Source organism: Trichoderma gamsii (assembly GCF_001481775.2).
Source record: "Trichoderma gamsii strain T6085 chromosome Unknown Scaffold_37.2, whole genome shotgun sequence".
Taxonomy (NCBI): domain Eukaryota; kingdom Fungi; phylum Ascomycota; class Sordariomycetes; order Hypocreales; family Hypocreaceae; genus Trichoderma; species Trichoderma gamsii.
The window spans coordinates 177,172-199,294 of record NW_020171374.1 but is presented as its reverse complement, the minus strand read 5'-3'; the positions used below and the strand labels follow the sequence as shown (position 1 = coordinate 199,294).

At 51.3% G+C, this 22,123-nt stretch overlaps 6 protein-coding genes across 6 annotated transcripts; 2 read left to right on the top strand and 4 right to left on the bottom strand.

Annotated features, from left to right (window-relative positions):
• Nucleotides 1–1,014: 1,014 nt before the first annotated feature.
• Nucleotides 1,015–2,820, top strand: TGAM01_v208618 (hypothetical protein; the record flags this gene model as incomplete). Its single annotated transcript, XM_018806263.1, has 1 exon — nucleotides 1,015–2,820. One exon carries the CDS (start codon nucleotides 1,015–1,017, stop codon nucleotides 2,818–2,820), a length of 1,806 nt encoding a protein of 601 aa, XP_018660514.1.
• Nucleotides 2,821–4,221: 1,401 nt separating this feature from the next.
• TGAM01_v208617 (hypothetical protein) lies at nucleotides 4,222–6,528 on the bottom strand (the record flags this gene model as incomplete). Its single annotated transcript, XM_018806264.2, has 2 exons — nucleotides 4,222–4,255; nucleotides 4,322–6,528. The coding sequence occupies 2 exons, from the start codon at nucleotides 6,526–6,528 to the stop codon at nucleotides 4,222–4,224; spliced, it is 2,241 nt and encodes a 746-aa protein (XP_018660515.2).
• A 2,589-nt stretch (nucleotides 6,529–9,117) lies between these two features.
• TGAM01_v208616 (hypothetical protein) lies at nucleotides 9,118–11,055 on the bottom strand (the record flags this gene model as incomplete). Its single annotated transcript, XM_018806265.1, has 1 exon — nucleotides 9,118–11,055. The coding sequence occupies one exon, from the start codon at nucleotides 11,053–11,055 to the stop codon at nucleotides 9,118–9,120; it is 1,938 nt and encodes a 645-aa protein (XP_018660516.1).
• A 1,172-nt stretch (nucleotides 11,056–12,227) lies between these two features.
• Nucleotides 12,228–14,861, bottom strand: TGAM01_v208615 (hypothetical protein; the record flags this gene model as incomplete). Its single annotated transcript, XM_018806266.1, has 1 exon — nucleotides 12,228–14,861. One exon carries the CDS (start codon nucleotides 14,859–14,861, stop codon nucleotides 12,228–12,230), a length of 2,634 nt encoding a protein of 877 aa, XP_018660517.1.
• Nucleotides 14,862–16,452: 1,591 nt separating this feature from the next.
• TGAM01_v208614 (hypothetical protein) lies at nucleotides 16,453–17,766 on the bottom strand (the record flags this gene model as incomplete). The annotated part of the gene is made up of 1 exon (XM_018806267.1): nucleotides 16,453–17,766. The coding sequence occupies one exon, from the start codon at nucleotides 17,764–17,766 to the stop codon at nucleotides 16,453–16,455; it is 1,314 nt and encodes a 437-aa protein (XP_018660518.1).
• Nucleotides 17,767–20,700: 2,934 nt separating this feature from the next.
• On the top strand, nucleotides 20,701–21,613 carry TGAM01_v208613 (hypothetical protein; the record flags this gene model as incomplete). The annotated part of the gene is made up of 2 exons (XM_018806268.1): nucleotides 20,701–20,960; nucleotides 21,040–21,613. 2 exons carry the CDS (start codon nucleotides 20,701–20,703, stop codon nucleotides 21,611–21,613), a joined length of 834 nt encoding a protein of 277 aa, XP_018660519.1.
• Between the last annotated feature and the right edge of the window lie 510 nt (nucleotides 21,614–22,123).

Below are 22,123 nucleotides of genomic sequence, written 5' to 3'. Positions count from 1 at the left end.
AAGGCATGATCGGCAGTTGGTTGATCTGAAAGCAGGGCAGAGATGGAGAAGCCGCTCGGTGCCTCGCATTAGCTGCTATCAAGGCTCACGATATGCAGGGTGGTCAGTGCCATGCAGCAGCGCTTCGTTTCATCTTGTTTACTTTCGCTGGCCTTTCATCTCTCGGGAGCAAGTTCGAGTCTCTGTCCAGCGCTTGATCTGAGCGAGTGCTCACTTTCTACTGCCATGTGGGCAGATCACGCTTGCGCCAAGGCACGGCCTCCCCACCAGCTAGTGCATGTATCTATGCGATGATGTTCTGATGCCCCGATCGCAACGAGATTAAGATAGGACCTTCTTTGTCTTATTATCCATTGCCCCATCGACTTTCCAACTTAGCTTCACTTTGAGAGCAGCTAGTGGGATAGCCCTTGACGGCTGAACCTATCCCAAGCCTCGAAATACAGCTGGGGAAGCGGCAATGGAATGCGTCGCCACGGCCCCGCGCATTCCTTTTCCGTATACGGAAAGCCCAGCAAAGGAACGGAAAGCTTTGGTTGCTGTGGTATCTTTCCGGAGTATACACTTGGTGAGTGAGCAATATGACTGCGTTAATATAGACGACCTGTGTGGTTAATGATTCTAGTTGTGCTCCGTGCTTGAGTCTTGAGGTTGGATATTCGATTGATGTCCTCTCTCGCTCTCTTACTCTTTTCTTCTCTTTTCTTTTCTTTTCTTCTCTTTCCTGTTTCCTTGTTTCCAAGACGTATCTCCACACACTTTTTTCCACTTCGCCTCTCTCAATTTAAACTTTTTTCAAACTTTGTGTTTATATCGTCGGATCCGGCGAATACTGACTGCTCCATACAATACATGTCCTTACTCTCTTATCTCTCATCACTGTAATCAAAACGAATTTGGATACTAGCCGCATCTGTCAATTCATCATTACGAATCAGCCACTCCCGGATCCCGAGAGGAACTTGCCACCAAACTTTACTTTCGATGGCGTTTTGGGGGAGGACCGAATTTCGAATGGAGTCTGCCCTCGATAGGGATACCGCCATTTACCTGCTCGATCATGATGGAGGCCCGGCTGACGCGGCTGACTTTTTCGGAGAGTTCCTGAATTTGGACGGAGACGAGGCCCCTGAAACTCCCATCGATACTGGCCGCAACGGCAATCCGGATGCGTTCTTCACCAACCCTGCAGCGATGCTCACTACCTCTTCAGTTGTCTCGTCCGCAGATGAACGCGATTATTTTGCCACAAGCTCTCGCCTGGGGAATGCTTCATCTGCGGCAAGCCATGGAAATGAAAATAGAAATAATACGGCTGAGCTTGCTTTCGGTGATGCCTCCGATCCGGCTAGGGGCGGAACTGCTCATGCACTTGGATATCTTGGCCGCAGGTCTATGTCGGATAATGACCTACATCGCCTTGAAGACATCTCCCTTCGCTCGCCGCAAAATAATGTTTCCTCTGTTCCACCTACATCGTCTTCCACGCCGCCGAATACTACTGGGAGGTCAAAGCAGTTCGTTGCGGCATTATCATCCGGTTTCCGCAAAGCAACTAATACTTTGGGACGGAGGAACAGAAAGGAGCAGCAACAGCAACAGGAGCGGCAGCAGCTCTCTCTTCAGAGGCCAGCATCTCCTACACTTGAGCATCCTCCCATGGCCATCCACCCTCGCCCGCAACGAATGCACTCCATTACTCACACCAGCACGGGGAGCGTCTCACACGAGAGTCCATCGCCCCTGGCATATAACCCTAGCCCATCGGCCTTTGCTACCAGCTTCCCTGATCACCCGTTTGCTGAGCAGCCGAGAGCATATCCTTCATATCCTTCTCCAAATATACAATATTTCAATGATGGCGGCATGGGTCCTACGGCAGTCCATGGTTCCACCCGTCGCATTAAGAGCGAGCAGCAGCTGTATCAGGGGTCTCCAAGCATGATATCATCCACAGCCACCGTCGATGCCGCTTCACAGATGCCACAGCAGCAGCAGCAACAACAACACCAGCAAGGCGGATGGCAGCACCCATTGACGACTCCAACAGCGCCAGAGCCATGGGGCGGCTCAGAGTACGTGACGAGCCAAGACCCGCGCTGGTGGGACTTCAGCATGAACGCCAGCGTGAACCAAGCAATGCATTCTCAGCATGGCGAGCTGCCCTACGAATATGGACCCTTGCCAGACACAAGTGCAACCGGTCTCATGATTCACATGCCTCAGCTTCACCCATCTCAACAAGGGGCTGTCAACGACATTGCCCTGACCGCGCAGACATACATACCCCCGCCACCCCCTATCCCGGCGACAGAGCGCAACAATCGGCCTCCGCGAGCACCATCCTCTGGGACTCGACATCGCAACGTGTCTTCCTCTCCTATGCGCAGAACTCGGCGCCCCTCCGCGTCCGCCTCCCCCACGCAAGTGCACTCCCAGATGCGCAACCAGTCCCGACACAGCTCTACAGGGTCCATCTCCTCTGTCCGCAGCGCCTCTGGCCGGGCACCCGGGTCCGCGCCCAACACACCGGGAGGGGTCCGCAAGCGCCGATCGAGAGACGTGTTAGGGGGTAACATTGGTGGCGGGATAAATTTGGGCGGTGGGGGCGGCGATGAGCTGGGCTTTGTCAACTTTACGCCTAATGATGGTAACGTTCTCATGACCGGCGTGGCACCAAGTGGCAGCTCAAAAACGAAAGCTCGGAGGGAGAAGGAGGCCCAGGATAAGAGAAGGAAACTCAGTGAGGCGGCGATGAAGGCCGTAGCTGCGGCGGGAGGGGATGTGGACAAGCTTCTAGGAGAGGGCTTTGAGTTTTAGGAGATCAAGGCTCAGAAGGAAAGAAGAAAAACTCAGTGAGGCGGCGATGAAGGCCGCGGCTGCGGCGGGAGGAGATGTGAATAAGCTGATGGAAGAGGGCTTTGTGTTTTGAGAATGATCGCAGGCCTGTTTCTGTCCATTCTTGTGTTCTTTGGCTTGGTTTCAACCATTCTAACTGATCAGTCTTTTTTATTACTATTTTTGTTGGGGTTGATTGCTTTCTCTTGAAGTGTCGGTAAGATGGAGTTTGTTTTTCCTTTATGGCTATCTTGGCTTCTAACGCCTTTTAATTGTATTAGATAGCAAGTGCTGCTGGTATTTATACCAGACAACACCTTTTCTCTCGCTCCAAGTTATCTAACTACTTTCCTTTTTTACTTTTGCACGTCAGCCTCTGTCTCTCGTTCTTCTTCTCCGGCTATTTTATTGTCTTATTATTTTGTAATTCTCTTTTTAACCTTTAGCGGTAGCCACAAAAAATCGAGGTAATATGATTTAGCTAAATCCAGTGCTTCTTTGTTCTTTTTGGAGTCTTTTTTTGACTAGGTTAAGGTTCGGCCAAATCCGCCATCTTCAGATGCCGCAATAGCTATCTAATGAGGCAATTAAAAAAAGTGTGAAGACTCGCCGAACGGGATAACAAGGCTTCATGTAGCAATTTGCACGTCCTATAGCGTCATAGAAAAGTCATATTTATCTCTGGAGATCATCATAGGATCGACTTGGAACTATGAAGGCGTCTAATCAAGGCTGTCAAACTTTATAAGAGTCATAAAGGTTATCAACTTTTTAGGTCATCAAGGTTTTTAAAATTTATAAGAGTCATTAAGCAAGTTATTCAACATTTAATGTCATTATCCTATGGCGCGAGGGGTGAATCCTCCTCAATGCTTGTTAGACCTACTTGGCCTAAGTGTGTTCGAGCTACTGTTTGATTTGATAAAATGATCGTCTCCACCTCTGCTCACACCAGCTCCTTATCAAATGATGGGCGTATATACAAAGGAGTGAGGACCAAAGGGGCTTAAAAGAAGAAGAAAAACAAAAACCTAGGCCTCTCTCGTAGGCACATAGAACCCCATGGTCCCTCAACGCCAAACACCTTCCTACAAACGCCATCACATCTTCCAGCCCTGAGCTGACGTGACATCAAGACAAAGCCTAGCAATAATGTGTATACAACTTGGAGAGTCGTAGATTGGCTATGCATATCGGATTGCCATACGAGGTAAAAAGGAACACGTTGGAGGCTCCCAACATGTCTGCTATAACCCAGGTTTTCCATGCGGGCTGAACTTGTGCCACTGTGTCAATCTCCCCTTCGTCATTTGATAGAAATACATCGAGAAAAAAACAAGAATTTTAGACGCTATGCATCTAGGACTTTTGCATCAAAGCGCTCTAGTGGTCATAGCCTGCGCCACGTTGCCAGGGGCTAGAGAGGAAACATGAGTTAGTTCAGGCTTTTCGGACTTTCCAAGTATTCGCAAGAGTTACTTACCTGGCGTTGTGTTGCGATCGATGTCCGCTTGCTGGACTGGCAGTGTGCGTTCGCTGTTGCGCTAAAGAGGCGCCAGAAGCTTGTGGGTTCACCACACTCTCTCGCAGCGGGCTGGCGCCACGTTGAGCGGGGGGAAAGAGGGGAATCGCAGCGTTGGGCTGAGGGTGAGCCCCAGGATAGAACGAGTTCTGGGATTCTGTGGCAGAGATGCTATAAGATGCAGATGCTTCATTGTTCTTACGAATGTCAGATGACTCCACAGACTCATTGTCAAATCCACCCTTGTAGCCAAGCTTGTCGCCTCGAGCCGTAGCCGCCAGAGCGTCGAGCTCGGTAGTGGCGCCAAGCTGCGACTGCGACTTCATGAATGATGCACGGTCATCGGACATGAACTGGTATCGCGCATCCGGGTTCTTGCGGATCAAGTTAAGGATGGTGGAAACAATGACCATGAGGAGCAAGACCAAGGACATGACGGCATTGAGCACGAAGAAAACGACACCGATGACGCCAACAACCAATTGAGGAACATCGATGACGTTGGTGAAGATGAAGAGAAAAATGGCATTGATGAAGTTGACTGCAGAGATGGCGATGTTGATGGAGTTTGTGCTCTTATCCATCCAGGGACGAAGGACCGAGCCTGCAATAAGGAGGCCAGCTTCGATGATAATGAGGGCGATGGCCTGGGTGACGCCGCTATGCTGAGCCAGCGCGATGAACATTCCCTTGATAAGAGTGTAGAAAAGAATTGGAATGATGAAGTAATATGCTGAGGCGCGGAATTGAACGTAGAGAAAGCCCCATTTGTTGAGAGCCTGAGGGTCAGAGTACAAGATGAATGCTGGGTTGCGATGCATGGCGATTGAGCGTCGGGCGAGGCGAATGACCTTGAAGGCGCCATAGCACAGGGTAAAGAGCAAGCCGAAGAAGAAAACAACGGCGAGAAGCACCTCGGCGGCTGAATCGCGCTGAGTAAACTCCCACAGGCAAAGGATGACCATCTGAGGGAAACCAATGAGACAAACACGGAAAAGAATGCCCTTGAGCACGGTAATCCAGCCATTGCGGAAGTCTTCAAAGCGGTCAGCCTTGATAAGTCGCCGTTTGGCAAGAAGCTCGAGGAAGCCTTTGAACGCGACAACAGCGGCCGCAGTAAAGAGGCCAAAGAGCCAAAAGAAGATGAGGCCGGTCAGGAACAGATTGGTAGATTCAATTCCAGCCTCGAAGGCAACACGTTGGATGCCAAAGACGACGTAACTTCCCGAACCATTGGTGATGTTGCCGCGCTTAAACATAGTGAGACCAGTCGTGGGCAATCTTTCCATGGTGCGCTTCGCCAGGCCCAGGCCGACACGAGCAACCTGGAGGCTTCGCTTTTGAATCTCGACGGAGACTGTGCTGAGAGAGTCGAAGATGGTAGAAGGTGTACCACCAGTAGCGCGCTGATACCAAGTGGCGATGGTTTGGATGAAGCCGACGCGAATGATGCCCATGGACCACTGGAAGTCTTCGGTCCAAGCCGCTACAATGGGCGGGAGGTGGACGCCAGTCAGGCCGGCAATAGCTTGGGACTGGAAGTAGCCGAAAAGCGACAGAGAATTAGCGGCGACGTGAGCAGCAGTGTTGGAATGTCCCAGCCCATTGATGATGGCCGACGAAACGAGGGCCAAACCAGCGATGACAGCAGTGGCCCACTTGACGCCAACGAGGTTGACGGTTTTTCCATTTGAAATGTCGGCTTCAACGCAGGCAATAGACTGACCGGTGCTGGTCAAGTTGATGCGAACCCTGATGGACGCATCCAAGTCCGGAACTTGGTATGCAATACCGGGGATGTTGGAAGCGGCCTCACTGCCAACGGGCACATTGAAGCCAAAGGAGAGCTTGTCCGAAACCATAGGGCAGAGACCTTGGATTTTGAGTTCGCAAGGGTCAAGCGTCGTTCTGAGAAAGGTGTAGCCGTACGCAGAGGCCTCGATGTCGAACTTGACTTGGCCTGCCACGGTTGAAGTGGCCTCTACGGTGACACTGGCAGAGTTATTGGCAGGCGTGTAGACGACATTGAACAGACTGGCCTGGAAGCTCGAGTTTTCCTGGCAGATGTTGAGCGAGTTGGACAGCAGCATTTTTTCGGCCGCGACTGGCGACGCTGTCATGCCGAGCATGGCCAAGACGGCCAGCGGCGCTCTGAGGAACGACCGCATGGTGAACGATGGTGGTTGCTTGTATGCTTCGTTGTTCGTTTGTGTTTTTGCGCGCAGCAGGTGAAAGCGGCTCGAAATTCAGCGGCGATATTATTTTCCTTCTCCAGGTCGGCGGCCAGTGGCGCTGGATGACGAGGGGAAATTGGGCGGAATACGAGGTCAGATGGATACGGCGTGAGAAAACGGTGAGCGCGTATCTGCACTCGGTCGTTCCCGTCGGCACAATTGATTTGAGCCGGCCGTTTAGGCGCCCTGGAAGCAGCGTCTGAGCAATCCAGGTCGAGATGCAGATAATCGAGGTCGCTGATGATTCGAGATTCGTCGCGCAAAGATGCCGGGCGCTATTTTTGTCGTGATGCACGGCCGATGACGAAATGCAGAGATCTGCGAAGCGAGAGAGATTTTCTTGGCTCCAGTGGAAAACGAGGAAAAAAAGAGCGTCGCTGACGACACGGAAAGTCTACCGGACGACAGCGGATGCGTCGGCACCAAAAGCGAAGGAAAAAGCGAGCGGAAGTTCTGGCGGCGCAGGACGCAGAGCGAGCGGAGGAGGAGGCAAGAAGATGAAGAAAAGAAAGCAAGAAGCGGATTCCCAGCGACGGATGGAATCGATTCTTGATCTTCTTGCCAAGGCGTGGTGCGATGCTGATGATGCAGGAAAAAGAGACTGGGGGGGCATGGGCCACCTGGAAGTGACTGGTGCAGGCTCTTTTGCTATTCCTGGAGAAGACGATTCGGGGCGATTACAGTGGGCTTACAGTGGATAGACGCATTGGACTAGCGGCTGGGTGGTGTCACCGAGTTACGCGCACAGGTAGACAGCGTGTGGTGAGCGGGGCATAGAGGTACTCGCGGCGCTAACTTCCAAGGCAAGGTTCCCAGCATGCATACCACTATGCACAGTCCGGGCCCCAGCAGCTGTCGAGGCTAGACGGGCGCCACGGCCGCAAAGAGTTGAGCAACGCCCAGCCACCCGCGAACAGCTGCTGAGCTCCTTAACAAGGGCAGCGGCTCTCCTGGAATTCTCTGCTGCATAGCACGGAGCTGCTATAACCGGGCCCGTGTCGATGCAAATGGACTCAGCCGGCGCAGCGACTGCTCCCCGGGTCGTGCCCTACTACAGTAGGCATTACAGAAGGATGCACGTATCGACTAGGGGCCGATCTGCGAGCTACCACATCCGGAGCCATCCTGCCGCTACTCGCGCCAGTCATGCGGGGTACATGTGCTTGGCGCTGTCGCTCAACGCTGCCACAGGTACCGATGGCATGTATTCCAAGTTCCTCCTCCACTGCGGCGGGATGCCCTAGCCGGTAGCCTGAATCCACGCAAATGAAAATCAACCAACGCGTGGAACCAACGGGTACCTTTTTTCGAACAATTTTTTCAGTTTTTATTTATAAATCGCTCTATGCATGTTTTTTTTGCATGAGCGGATTTTGGTCGTAGTCTTGAACCTAGATTTGGCATTGTAGACGCACGTCATGGCCTCGCTGCGATGGTGATGGGGGGGCGCAGATCCTTGTGATGGTGAATACGAGCCGAGATACAAGCATACGTGTAACGTATAAGTTGGACTAGATGGTTTCTCACCAGCGAAATACTACAGTAGTAAATTACTATGTGAAATCAATTTATCAGCTCGCATGTCTCGGTTGCTCATCCCTCATTGTCTGAAATTCCACACTGGACCCATCATCATTCTATTTGCGCAGCAGACACTCCATCTGGATGGTCGCAGTGAGATGGATATTGCTAGAGAAATACGAGCGCAAAGGGGGGGGACAAACATAAGCCACATGATGCACGATTTGAACGATATTTTCCACCAAAGGGGCATCCAGCCACTTTGACCTCTGCTCAGGCACACGATAGGTCAAAAGTTTGTAGTATTAAAGCACCTGATTACATGAATATAGAGAGTGAAGAGGTCGGTGAGTGAAGAGGTCAGTGAGTGAGTGAGTGAATGTCTCACCCAAAGGTCTGAGACACGCATGCGCTTCTCCAGGTAACCCATTCCATCGCCACGAATGTCAATTAAAGCCACCGGAATGCTACCAGAGCTATAGGGAACGTTGTTTGAATATCGAATCGATACAGCATCTCATTTACGCCACTCCCTTTAATTCAAACACAGCCCCAGGAGCCTCATCGCTGCTGGAGGCGCAGCAAAGATCATCAGGAGTGTTCGTGTTAATACTTAGATATCATCGCTTTTAATATGAGGTTTTATATAAATTGCAACTAGACCAGCTACCGAAACCATTACGAGAATTATGCAATCCAATACACGAAAAAGCTAGCTATTTGAAGAAGAGTGACGAGTAAAGCAGCCAATTTCTGCTCAGTGTTTAGTTACAACGAGACTTCCTTCCTCTACTAGGTTCTATTTGCCCACTATGAATATGTTCCTGCTATCGTGGTTGCATAGGTATGTTCTCATATGTATACCTGAAATGGGGTCCTTCTGTATGATTTGCTTCACATCTCCCCTTTCTTCCTCCGCCATGACCCAAGCCCCGTCAATTTATTTCAAGTTATTGACAGATCCTTGATATACACATCCTGTCCTCGTGAAATATGCATTCCCTATACTATGCGAAAAGTTCTCTGCTCAAGGAGGCCATAATTTGGTTCCTTGTAGCCATGCCAATCAGCAGTGATGAGGCCAACCCTGGAAGAAACCCTGCCTCGCATTTCAATAATAAGACCAAAGATGGTGGTGCCAATGTCTCTAATATGAATGCAGAGCAGGCTACCATCCTTCTTATTTAACTGCTCGAGAAGCCGATCTTGGCTATCTGGCCCCTGAGATAGGGACATCTTTGCAGGAAGCCCTAATAGCTTCCATCTTTGCTTCCTGTTATATGAAAATGAGGATGGAGGAAAGACGCCACCCTGTAATCGGAGAACTCTAGCGAAAGCCACGCTAAAGCGATCAGTCGAGATAGACTCTGCTTTATCGTTCAGTTCCAAGATCTGACCTGCTTCAGATTCGAGAGATATATTTACGTGCACTGCCGCGTTTAGGATTGACTGCTGCCATTCAGAAAGCTGTATCATGGGAAGTTGGGACACCATGGAATCCGAATCGGACATTATCGCGTATTCTACCTTTCCAGCCCAGCCAGCCCATGACCAGGAGGGGAAGTCCGGCCTGCGGATGGGCTGTGAAAGACTGTCCCAGCAGCTATGAACATGTCTCCAGCATAGAGCCTCGACAAAGCAGCGTTTTGTCAGTTCTGGGCGCTTGATCGTAGTGGGAATGCCCCATAGCTGAGTGATTGGCTCACGAGCCCTCTCGAATTTCTTCATTATTCCAGCAAATGCGTTTAATGAATCGTGCTCAAATCGTAGTTCCCTAGCTGTGTAATCCTCGACCGCAGTCAGATATCGTATAAAGATGTTTAGGGTATTCCCAGGTCTGCCGCGGAAGCCAACGAATTTCTGCCAGCCAGATCTTTCAAACATGCCAGGTCTTTGATACTGTGGTGACGTTGACCCCCATTCGTTGTACAATGCGTCAGTCGACCCAGAAAAACTCTCACAGCAGTTCATTGCAGCGCACTCGAAATAGACTTGTTCTTCTGTAAATACGAGGCGGCGTCGAGTGAGCAATGCTTCTTGAAAGGTCCATCCTCTTGTCAACCATTTTGAAGAACGGATCGAGTCTTGGACATCTCTCATGGTTGATAAGACGGTTAGGCCCCCAACGCGCGCAATAGGTTGGGCAGATCGCGGTTTGGAGCCGACTCCAGGCAAGCCATGAGTCTCATCGACCCCAGCGGCCGCAATGATGGTTAATTCGGCATTTTCATAGACAGAATCCATTTGCGTAATTTGCAGATGCTTCACTTCGTTATTGGTTTGATCGATGCAGAATTTGTCCACCCACAGATACTGGAAGCCAAGCGATTTGGTCACGGCTATTGCGTCCAAGATTACGGCTGGCAGGACAGAAGGGAGAGCAAATATGCTGCCGGACGCTGACTCGAGAGAATACTGGTCGCAGACAGTAGATGAACCCCAGACATAGCTCAGGGCTACGTATGAGAATTCTGAGCGTCCTTGTTCCACGACGAGAGTCTCGCAGTTGATCAGCCTTAGATTGATGGCAGACGCATTTTTCTGAGAAAAGCATGTTTTTCGATGATGTTCTCTGCAGTGGCCAATCCATCCTATCGCGACGGTTGGGTCGAAATAAGGGGGAACTACTTGAGCAGAGAACTTTGGTGGCTCGTGGGGTTGGCGGATAACTGCGAATCCCTGCTTGGCCCCATGGACACGTCGTTGTTCTGAATTGAGCGGAAAGTGTGATGAAATCAAATCAATATAAATGGATCTGTTTCTCCAGGCGAAAAAAGATCCCCGTGACGACACATCGTGAATGATAGTGTCTTTTAGAAGAACAAATGCACGCAGCTCATCTGTGTCGTCTTCGGTCTGGTCACTGATTGAGTCGAGAGCTGACTTATGAGATTCCAATAGTGCGCATAGCTCCTTTGTCTCTTCTCTGGTTCGAAACATGATCAGGCACACCTGGATCGATGACGTGTACCTTGCTAACGATATACGTCGCCTAATTTTACCTGTTATTCTTCTGTTCTGCTCCTTGGTCGAGAGGTATGATACGACAAGTGACTTATGATATACCAATAGTGCATATAACTCAGGTATGTTGTATAGGTTTTGGTTTTTGTCCAGGCATGACTTGAGAGCCGAGCTTTGAGATGTCAACAGTGCATGTATCTTATCTGAGTCGTATTTCTCTTGGTCAATGATCGGGTATAGCTCAAGAGCTGACTTTCGCAATGCCAACAGAATGCGGCATAGAGAACAGTTTGTTTCGAATGGCGTTCTATATCGTTTTCCGACTTTTGCGATTACAATGCCATCGCTGGGATATTTACTGCAGTCGGGGTACTTGTCGCTGGAGTTGATCGCTGCCAGGGCCTCCTGAAAATCATACTTCGAGCACTCGAGGCAAATATCGTCAGACCCTTGAGCAGACAAGTCTTCCGCTGTGCTGTTGGATAACGACATGTCCTAAGTGTTGGGCATGTTAGGCTTCGACAGCAGTAGAGCTTTTGGTTGAACTGACCCGAGATAGTGGCTACAAGACACTCAAATTGTACGCATTAGCCCTACAAAGCTGGTTGTAGCTTTTCATTCTGCTGGTTATATAGTACATATGTAATATTCATGTTGTTTGCCTCGCGAGAAGCCTAACGCATCCTGTCGTGGCGCGGTGAGATGCATAGTGGGGAGGAATTATTTCCGATGAGATTCTAGTGATGTATCTAGATTCGTCGGACTTAATTTTCGCTCACTATTAGGAGAATTCTTCCGTTGCTAATCAAAGAACAACAAGTGCCTCGCTCAGACGGCGACTAGATTCTTCTCTGCATGGTTGGGTGGGAGAGTGGCAACATACACGGCATTTGATGCAATAAACGTAACAACATAGAATCATATGAGAAACTATACAAAGAATAACTTGAAATAAATGAAATAAAAAATAAACTAGTTCAATTTTCTCATGTGTAATGCTCTGTCGCTATGCCCCGTAAATGCATCAAAGTTCTATATACAAGTATTCAAAACCAATCAAAACCAATCCTTAAATGGTGTCGACCGCATGCCTAATTAAATGAAGAAAAAAATCAAGACGCAAAATGAAAGCTACAGAGTCAACAGGCTCATAAAACATCCCACTGCATATTCCACGGCTGCGTCCCCTCCTTCAAGCTAATGCCATGCTTGTAATTGCTAATCAGCTCCTCCTGGTCAACACCACAATGCTTCTGCCCATCCCGTCCAACAAACCACCCTAAACCATACAATTTGTACTCGCCCAGCCTCTGCAGCACTTGAGAGGCGGTAAACTTCTCCGTGCCCACAAAGTCGTAGAGCATCTTGCTCTGGTGGATGTACGCCAGCACCGAGGCGATGGTGTTGGGTTGACGCGGCAGAAAGGCGTGGCGTCGGCGGAAGAAGACGACGAGCGCGACGACGACCATGTAGAGCAGGATGAAGAGCGATACTGCGACAGATACGTAAAAGGACTTGACAGTCTCTGTGCCGGAGTTGACCTCCCAGGCTTTGTCGGTGGAGTTCCAGGTTAGGAGGAAATCGTGTCCGTCGACGGTAGCCAGACCTGCTACGAGAATGGTCAGGAACTCGGCCATGATGCTGCCGAAGCCGACAAAGAAGACGAGGAAATGGCCGTTGAGGAGCGCTCGCAGCGGCATGTAGCCAAAGGGCAGCGCCGTGTAATCCAACAGCAGCGTCTTGGCCGGCGCGTGTCTCTTGGAAAGGATGTAGTACGGCTCCATCATGCGAACACTGGTCTCCATGCCGCCCCAGGCCATCTTCACAATGACGGCCATTATGGTGACGACAAACGGGGCTTTGTTCGTCACAACTTCGGCGGGTGTGAACAAAAAGACGGGGATGAACGCGGTGAAGAGGAGGATTCCAATGACCATGGGGATGAGGCCGGCTGCGCGAAGCAGGATGGGGTGTGGGTTTGTGGGCAGATCAAAGTCGTCATATTTGTGCTTCTCCTCAGGAGTCACCACATGTACTTTTGCTGAATTAAACTCATCGGGCGCCAGGGACGAGTTCAAGAGCGTATAGCGGTTATACTTGAGTTTGTTATGAATGTCGCGGGGAGACGCCGTGTCCATGTCCTTAAAGTCCATGAGAATGTGGCTCACCACCGCCATAGATGCGAGACCAGCAATGCCCCGGACATCGGACATGAGGCCCGACTTGCGCGACTGGAGGAGATAAAACAAGATGCATCCCAGCACGGCAATCACCGCCAGCGTCGATGTCAGGAGACGTGACCACACAGAGTTGAAGTTGAGATCCTTGTATCCGTTTGGATTGGCCATGCGCGCGTCTCGGTCCGGCGTGAGCACAACCGCAGCGGCAGCAAATGTTGGCACAAGCGACACGGCAAAGAGGGTGGCAATGGACGACACTGCCACGGCGTAGTGGCCCTTCCAGAGGGCTTTGAAGGGCCGGTAGACGTTGATGCTGGTCACGTAGTCGATGTTGAGGGACTCGGAGGCCACGGCGCCGCCTTCTTTGGACAGCTGATAGAAGGCCTCGAGACGTCGGACTTCAAAGTCGATAAACTGCCACAAGACGCCGTATATGACGGCAAGTAAAGTAGGTGCGAATTTGATGACAAAGAAGAGACCCTGGTCGACTTGATCCGGAGATGTAAACTTGACGAGCGGATCCTTCCTGTGCATCTGGAATAGAACCTCTTGCATGACGGCTAACGCTACTGAGAGGAGTATCAGCGACAGCAGATAGGGCCATCGCATGGAGAATGGCTTCCAGTTACATTCTGGGTAGAAAGTCTGCGTCGCCTTCCCCTTCTCCTTCTCCTTGATACTGGATGCCGATGAGTATGAAGAGTATGTCGACTGTCGCAGCGCACCAGAAGAAATGTTGGGTCCTTCAATATTACTCAGGTCAGCGCCCACCGGCTCTTCCATGATGACCTCGATGACCTCGCCGCGACGGTTGGCCTCGTCCTGGCCCATGTGACGCAGCGTCTCTTTGCGATCCAGGCGTTTGCTTGCGTTTCGCATCGAGAATGATCGACCAAAGCCTGGCTGAGCAGAAACGGGCGACGACAAGAGCTCTCCGCTGCGGACCTGGGAGTTGGCTCGGAATCCCTGGCCTATACCTCCGGTTAAGTGGCCCCTTGACTCCTCCTCTTGTAACTTCCTGATAAACTCATCGTCATGAGCGCCCAGCGGGCCTAGAGTTGCTGTGAAGTCAAATGCCGGCACGGCGTCAAGATCGTCTTCTTCGTTGATGGCGGCATATCTTCCTCGTGAGGCTGGGCCCGACATGCCCATGGCAGCCGCCGACGTGAGCAGAGACAGATCATACGGTTCTTCTTCCCTTATGCTCTCAGGAACTGTCTGCTGTACTGCAGAATAACTCGGTCTACGACTCCCCCTGGATAAAGCCCTCGCAGGCAGGCCGGTCTGTCCAGGCACGGGAGCATATCCCCCACTGGCGCCCGAGTAGGAAAACGAGCCAGTCCACGGAGAAACCGGCGAGTAGGTCTGAGGCCCATGTGTCCCAAGCGTGTTTGGCGAAGACACCACAGAGCCACGGCCATCGTATTCGGAGTTTATCGACACCATGGACTCCCGTCCTCGCAGCGGATGAGGGACCGGTTCGGGTTCACGATCGCCGGCGTCAGACAGGCCGGAGACTCTGTGCGTGAGATGCTGGTCTGGGCGTGGCCCCGCCCAGGGATCTCTGAGGGGATCTTGGCCCGGATGGTGATTATAGGCCATGGTGTTGGTGGGAAATCATCGCTGGGCTGAAGATGGATTAGACAAGGAGAAGAGAGAAAGGTTACAGGCGAGAGCTGTAGCCTATGATGATTGCTGTTTGCTAATAGCTGAACGATTGACTGTGCTAGAAACAAATAGTAGCGGATGGCGTGGAGTTTAGTAGCACCCGAGACTATTGTTTGCGAGATAGCCGACAGTAACTAAGGCGAAGGAGGGTAGGACAATAAACAGCAACTTTACAAGGGCGAGCGTAACAAACGAGTGGCCAAGTAACTCGCTCTTTAACTAAGAACACAATAAAGAAGACAAAGAGGTTTAAAGAGTAAGAAGAGTTGAAAACAGACCCGGCAAGGTGGAGGATCCAAAAAGTCCGTCGCCTCACAAGTTCGCTTCGCAAAACGCCTGAGCCAGGGCCATGCGGAAACACGAAAAAAGAGCTTGTACTGTAGGGCTGGTCAGCCACCAACACACTGCCTGGCCCAAGCAAGAAAATAAATCGAGCTCAGCTCAGCTCTCCGCAGGCCTCCGCCCTCTCTCCCATGCGGTAGCGTCTCATTTTGGTGTGTGTGGTCTTTGTGTCTTTTGGATCCCCGGCCCCCAAAATATGCCTTCTCCGGTTAGCGGCGTCTATTGCGCCAAAAAGGCCGGCGTGGAATGATGATAGTTATCGCTAATGGCCTGCTATTTTGCTAACCCCCCTGGCCTGGGTTGAGCCATGATTGGTTGAAAGCTTAGCTGTAGCTGTAAGCGGTGGTCGGCAGCCCAGAGAGAAGAAGAGACGGCTAAACAAACTAAACGGAACGGTAGGAACGGGCAAAGTTACGTGCCACACTTACACATTCGTGTCCAAAAAAAGTAACAACCTAAACCAAGGCTGCGCTTCGTTGAGCCTCAGAGAAACGGTGTTTTCAAAGAGTGGCGGATTTTTGGGGTGATGAGTAAATAAAAAAGGGGGCCGGCCAGTGAGGTGAGCGGGATGAGGGTTTCCCGTTTCGCTTCTATTCTGCATCTTGTAGTATTGCGGATGTGATTGACTCCGGCGATCTTTTTTTCAAAACAGTTGAGTGAGATTATAGTGCGCGATGAGAAGAGCAGACATGGCAGACCAGGAAAAAGATTAGACCAAGTGGATAGGTGAATTGCCGATGAGCGAACTGACAGGGAAAGACAAGTTCAGAACCCATCGAGTTAAACCCCGACAGATCGGTAATATGCCATGCAAGATGTTCTCGTAAGCATCTCTAAATAAAGACTTGGATGTTCGCTGCTCGCTAGCATGACGGCACGGCTTATTAGTGTTGAGAGATGAATTACTCGGGACGTTCAGATCTCCACAGACGTCAATGCGACCAAGTAACATGTAGATTTGTATGTTCATTGCTATTAATGTAGCACGCTTTGCTGAGCTTGCTAAGCTGGAATTTAAAAAAGAGATCCGTTCTAAGAAAGTCTCTCCCGTGACGAAAACCCATAAACACGGTCCCGTGAAAATCTTTAATCTTTCTCCCTTTACATTGCCGAGAACTCCTAATTCAATGCTTTCTGCGCCTTGTTTCCCAAAAATAAAAAGTCTGACTGGACCCTTTGCTTTCTATAGCATCAGCCATGCCGACGCAACCAAAGTCACAACGCTCGCCCAGCTTATAAACAGCCCTCTCGCTCCTCGCATCAACGCCGCAGCATCGCTTGCCTGAACCTGCCCGCAGCACGTATTGTTATACGTAACGTTGTTTAGTCTCGCCGCAGCCTCAAACACCGATCCTGCCGGCGAGCCATAGTTGTAATAGTCCACATTCAGGATATTCGGAGCACGTCCCCAGTCAGAGCGGCAGTTGTTCGCGGCTAGACCCACGCTGCCGTAGCCCTCGGCCGCATTGGTCTCGTTGAGCAGTGACACGGCTGGCACCAGCAACTCCAGGCTGAAGACGTTGAACTCTGCGTTGAGATTGTGATTCATCAGATAGAGGCGATCCTGGGCCGCCGAGGTGGACAGGTCCGGTGGGCGCTGCACGGTGCAAGGGAATGCGCGGTCCACAGGGTCAAACTGCGTCTCCCACATCTGGGAGAACTCGTCCATGAGCCACGGGTAGGCCGTCTGGTTGGCCTTGTAGTCGAGGAACATGACAACACGGCTGCCGTGGAGGATGAGGTTCTCAAGCGTGGGCCAGTCGTCGATGCCCATGGGGAAGACAGTGGGCACATACGTGTACTTGAGGATGCCCGTCTCCTGGATATACGGCACGTAGACGGACGGGTCCGAGTAGTTGCCATTCTCCAGCAGAATCGTGACGACGTCGTAGGGATGGGCGTCCACCCACGAGTACACCTCGCTCAGCCATTCGTTGATGGGGCCAGCATCCAGCAGGTCGCAGGTTGTGTGGCAGAAGTGCGGCACGGAGCTGTTGGCCGGGAACTGCATCTGGGCCTGCAGGAAGCGCACGCCGTCGTCCAGCTGCGTCTTGACGTCCAGCTCCTGGTTGGAGCCCGAGTTGCCGGGCCGCACAAAGGGCGAGTTGTGGCAGCCCACCTGCGTGATGTTGCTGAACTTGCGCGTGCAAAACTCGACGTGGTTGTTGCAGGCCTGCGTGTTAGTCGGCTGCGGCACTCCGGTGGCCGTGGCCGTGGCGTTGGCGCCGGTGGTGAGCGAGCCGGTCGGGAAGCTGGCGCTGAGGCTTCTGGACGAGCTGGAGGCCGAGCTCGTCGACTGCGAGTGGGCGCCGGTGAGGGTGATTTTGTGGCTGTAGGAGTGGTAGACGCCGGTAGGGACTGGGTCGCCGCCGACTCGCTGCGTCTTGGTTCCCTGGTAGAAGGTGAGGCCAGTGGTGTCTGAGTACGACACTTTCTGCGCCGAGACGGCCTGCACCAGCAGCGCCAGCGCGCCGAGAGCTGTGTAAGGGACTCTCATTGATGCTGATGTGAATTTCGATGTAGAAGATTAACGTTGATATTAAGCCTAGCGCTCGAGCCTCCCCCTAGGAGAAAGAAGTCGACGTCTCCTTGGACAACCCGGTTCAGGAGCAGCAGAACCCAATTCTTTATCACCCAGATAACTGTATTCCAAATGCCGGGGCTGTAAATAGAAACCCGGAGAGAAAAAGAAACAAACAATGTCCGATGACAAAGGAAGGGAAGCGTGGAATCACCGGCAGCCAGGCCGGGTGCCGTGCCGAAGGAGTGTATTCCGCCACGGGGCGATGACAGCTTCTGCTTCTGGAGCTCGTAAAGCGGTGATCGGGAGACAGCTCAGCGGCTCACCCACTTTTGGTAGAAAAGCCCTCTCGTAGTCGTCATCAAACGACCGGAGGTGAGCACGTATGTAAGGGAAAGCTGAGAACCAGCCCAGGAGCCAAGACGTCACTGCCACTCTCCACTTAAACAAGGGGGAAATTGCCCAATCGCTCTGTGTGTTGACTCGTATGGGTGACAGCCAGAAGATAAAGACGAGGCTTAGATTTCGTTTTTGTAGATTTCAAAAGAATGAAAAAGCGTGCTAGACGGACGCTGCGGAATAAAGTAAACAGGGGAAAGAAGGAAAGGGACCAGAAAAAAAGTGAAAAGGGTGGTGGGGATTTTTGTTGATGGGCCGTGAAGCCAAGATATGATCTCCCCCAGTGTTTCCACTCCGCTCGTTTCTTGTTTCCTCTGCTGGCGTGTTTCGATCTCCGCGATTTTTTGCTTGTTAGCGAGCTGTTTTTTTTACCGTCCTATGAGAAGATAAGAAGATAAAAGGGAGCGCGCGTAAACAGGGAATAGCGATTAGTAGCGGCAGATTTCCTCTGTGGGAGTTGGTTGTAAGCAGCTGAAGCTTGTTTGAGGATCTGCATATACCGAGACCCTGGAAAGATCGCCTGGAACAAATGATGGTCTCCAAGCGGCGCTCAACTCATACAAGTAATAATAGCAGCAGTCGATAGCCACGGCGGCAGTATCGTTAGCCGCGTGCCACGCTTAATACTAGCCTACATAGTAGGTATCAGTCGATGCCGCTGCCCTTCGCTTCGTGATCCCAAGGCCCAACCACCACAGCGACTGGCTGTCAACGCTTCTCGTCCAGCAGCGCCGTCTGATTGCCAATTACAATGCGGGCGGCTTCCTCGCTGTTCTGTTCCCTGGCGCTTCCTGTAACACCTGGAATGGGGCCCCGGCAGCAAGGCGCCGGCACCGCCCATGACCCATGTCCACATGTCTCAGCCCCTCCGCCCCAGCAGGTTTGTCGGCGGCCCTGATGCCAAGGAGGGCGAAGCGAACAGCAAAAGAGAAACAATTCCAGCCAGTGAGAGGAAGATTTGTCAAGTCAAGAGACACTGACCAACCATTGAAGTCGGCGTTTGTCGCACAGGCAGCGGCTCCGTCTTCTTCTTGTTTTTTTTTCCCCCGCGGGAGAGCGCTAATTGCCGATTCGCGCTGCCTCTCGGGTTGGAGAGTACGTGTAACAGGCCCGACAGTATCAAATCTCAGTTGTTCATCTCGCCAGAGTCAAAGCGAGAACAGGCGTGGGTCAGCCGTCTATCGTTTTGTGGGCATGAGCCTGCCCGATGATGATGATCTCATGACATGGGGGACACAGTCTGTCAATTGCCGTGGTCTGCTAGTTAAAGTCTTTTCTGCATCTTTGAGCGTAAATGCACACAATAGAGGCTGCCAGTTCAGGTCATTCGTGAATCCCGAGCTTCGGGCGCAGGTCATGAGGCGAAGTCGCCGGGCCACGTTCGCGCGGTTCGGCCAGGCACCTCTTTCGGCACTCTCGCTCCGATCTGCCGGGAGCTGTGCGGATACCAGCAGCGCTAACACCTGTGGCTAACAGCAGCAGCTACAGCAGCAGCAGCAGCAGCAGCAGCAGCAGAGCCCTGAATGATATTGACCCAATATTACTGCGTGTGCATGTGCTACTAAGCAGTAATAGTGACACGACACCTCATGCTGCATGATATATGATATGCCTAGACCAGAGTCTTTTGTCCAATCGGTCGATCACAAGCAGGTTTACACGCTCATGAGTCAAGCCAAACAAGAACATCTAAAAGACCCAGCAGAAGGGCTACCTAGTGGAGGGGCCTCCAGACAGCGGAACCAAGCCAAGCTCCCAAATCGAACTGGATCCATGTCCCTGGCCACGTCGTCTCTGCTGCCAAATCTTCTCACCCAGTCGCCAAGGTCCAGCGCTAAGCCGAGCCGCTAAGCAACCGCGCCTCGTGGTGGATCTGGCCTGGAAAACCCTTGAGAGGCCCTGAAGGGGGGCCGTTTTCTTGATGCCAGCGGATCCGATGGGCCACGATGACGGACGGCGATTTTCTGCGTCTCTTGTTCCCCCTGGTTGAGATTCTGTGGGAATGAACAATGTACCGGTGCTAGTAAAGTTGTGTGACGCGGTACATGCATACCAAGCCCATGTTCGTAGCGCCCCTCGTACTCAGGTGGTTTACTTGGCACATGCAAGGATGTCCGTTTTTTTGACGTGAGAGGTGCATTGAATGTTTCGCTCAGCTCGAGCCATCTGATCTTCTCTTCCCTTTTCCTCTTTTTGAATGTGTGTGTGGCTTTTTTTTCTTTACTTTCTTTTTTCGTCTATTATTCAATTCATTTCGTTTCGTATCTCGTTATTTTTTACTTCTCCCCCATCTTTTCCCTTATTCGTTTCTTATTCGTTTTCTGCTTTTCCGTTATACAAAATCTCACTCCCCCCTGCCCAGAGCAAAACAACGGGTGTTGTACGCCCCTCCCTCCCTTTCATCGCTTCTTCTTCTCGCGTCTTCTTCGTTCGCCTTTTTTGGAATCATCTATGCCCTCTTGCCGTTTAGTATCGTCTCTATAAACAATTACCGAAAAAAAGAAAGAAATCATGAGTGTGCGGACTTTTGCGGCCACGCTCGCCGGCATCAGCTACTTCATTACGATTCCATTCCTCATCCTCGTCCTCATCGGCAACACTCACATCAATCCCGTTCTCGACGACATCTTCTTCTTCAAGCTCGACGTCTCTCACATCATCCCCATATCGGTCGAAAACTCAAATCTGCTCAACTCTGTCGCGCGGAGCCTTGGTCTTCATGACTTTTATCAAGTTGGTGTGTGGAGCTATTGTGAGGGATACAATGATGAGTATGTCACTTCTTTACTTTGCTCATAAGAGACGTGAGAGAGCCAATGACGAGATTGAAAGCTAACCTTACCTCTACAGAGGCGTAACCTTTTGCTCGCCCCCAAAATCCTTCTTCTGGTTTAATCCCGTTGAAGTCCTCGTGGGCGAACTCCTCGCCGGCGCCAAAATCGCCCTTCCCTCCGAAGTCGTCACAATCCTCACCCTCCTCCGCATCGGATCCCAAGTCATGTACGCCTTCTTCATGTCCGGCATCGTCCTCAACTTCGTCCTCCTGCTCGTCACGCCTCTCGTCCTCCGAACTCGATGGTTCAGCCTCTTCACATCCCTCGTCGGCGGCGTAGCGGGCATCGTCCTCACAGTGGCCGCAATCATCGCCACCGTCATCAGTGTTGCCGCCAAGATTGCCCTCACGGCGCAGGATCAGCTCAACATCCAGTGCGATATTGGCGGCAAGATGTTTGCCTTTATGTGGATCGCCGCCTTGTCGACGGATTTCGCATTCCTGCTGCATGCCGCGATGGGATGCTGCTGCGCACCGGACAAGAGAAACGGGTCCAGAATCGGATCTCCCTCCGCATCGACCATGCAAGAGAAACACGACTCTTATATATTACCCAACTTTGTTCGTCGGAGAAAGGGCATGTCAGGATGATTATTTCAGAAGATATAAAGGGGGAAAAAGGCGTACCAACTTTTGATTTTTTCGGCTTTGCTTTTGTTTCCAATCATAAAGAGTTTGGCTTGGGAGCGGGAAGGCAACAATCATATATAAAGAGGGACTCACGATCAGGCTTGATGTGAAATGCGTTCACTATAAGGGCTCATAGATGCATGTTTATTTTATACAAGTATTATGCCACAGATTGGCGGAGGATCCTAATCTGGCAAACGAGTGTTATCATAAGTGACACTGAGAGGCAATGCAGTCGCAGAATGGACATACCGAATGTAATCAAATACAATGTAATCAAATACTAGGGCCAGTCAAAGGCCAGACTGGGGAACAAGAAACAAGTCGCCGTCTACACTTGAATCACTCAACAGGTGCAAAGATAAACAATCAACATTATGTGTCATAGGGGAGACGGCATGTCGTATAATGCTCTATTCATGTTACAGCTCCATCTTCTACGGCCTGACCCCACATCATTTCGAAAGAGCC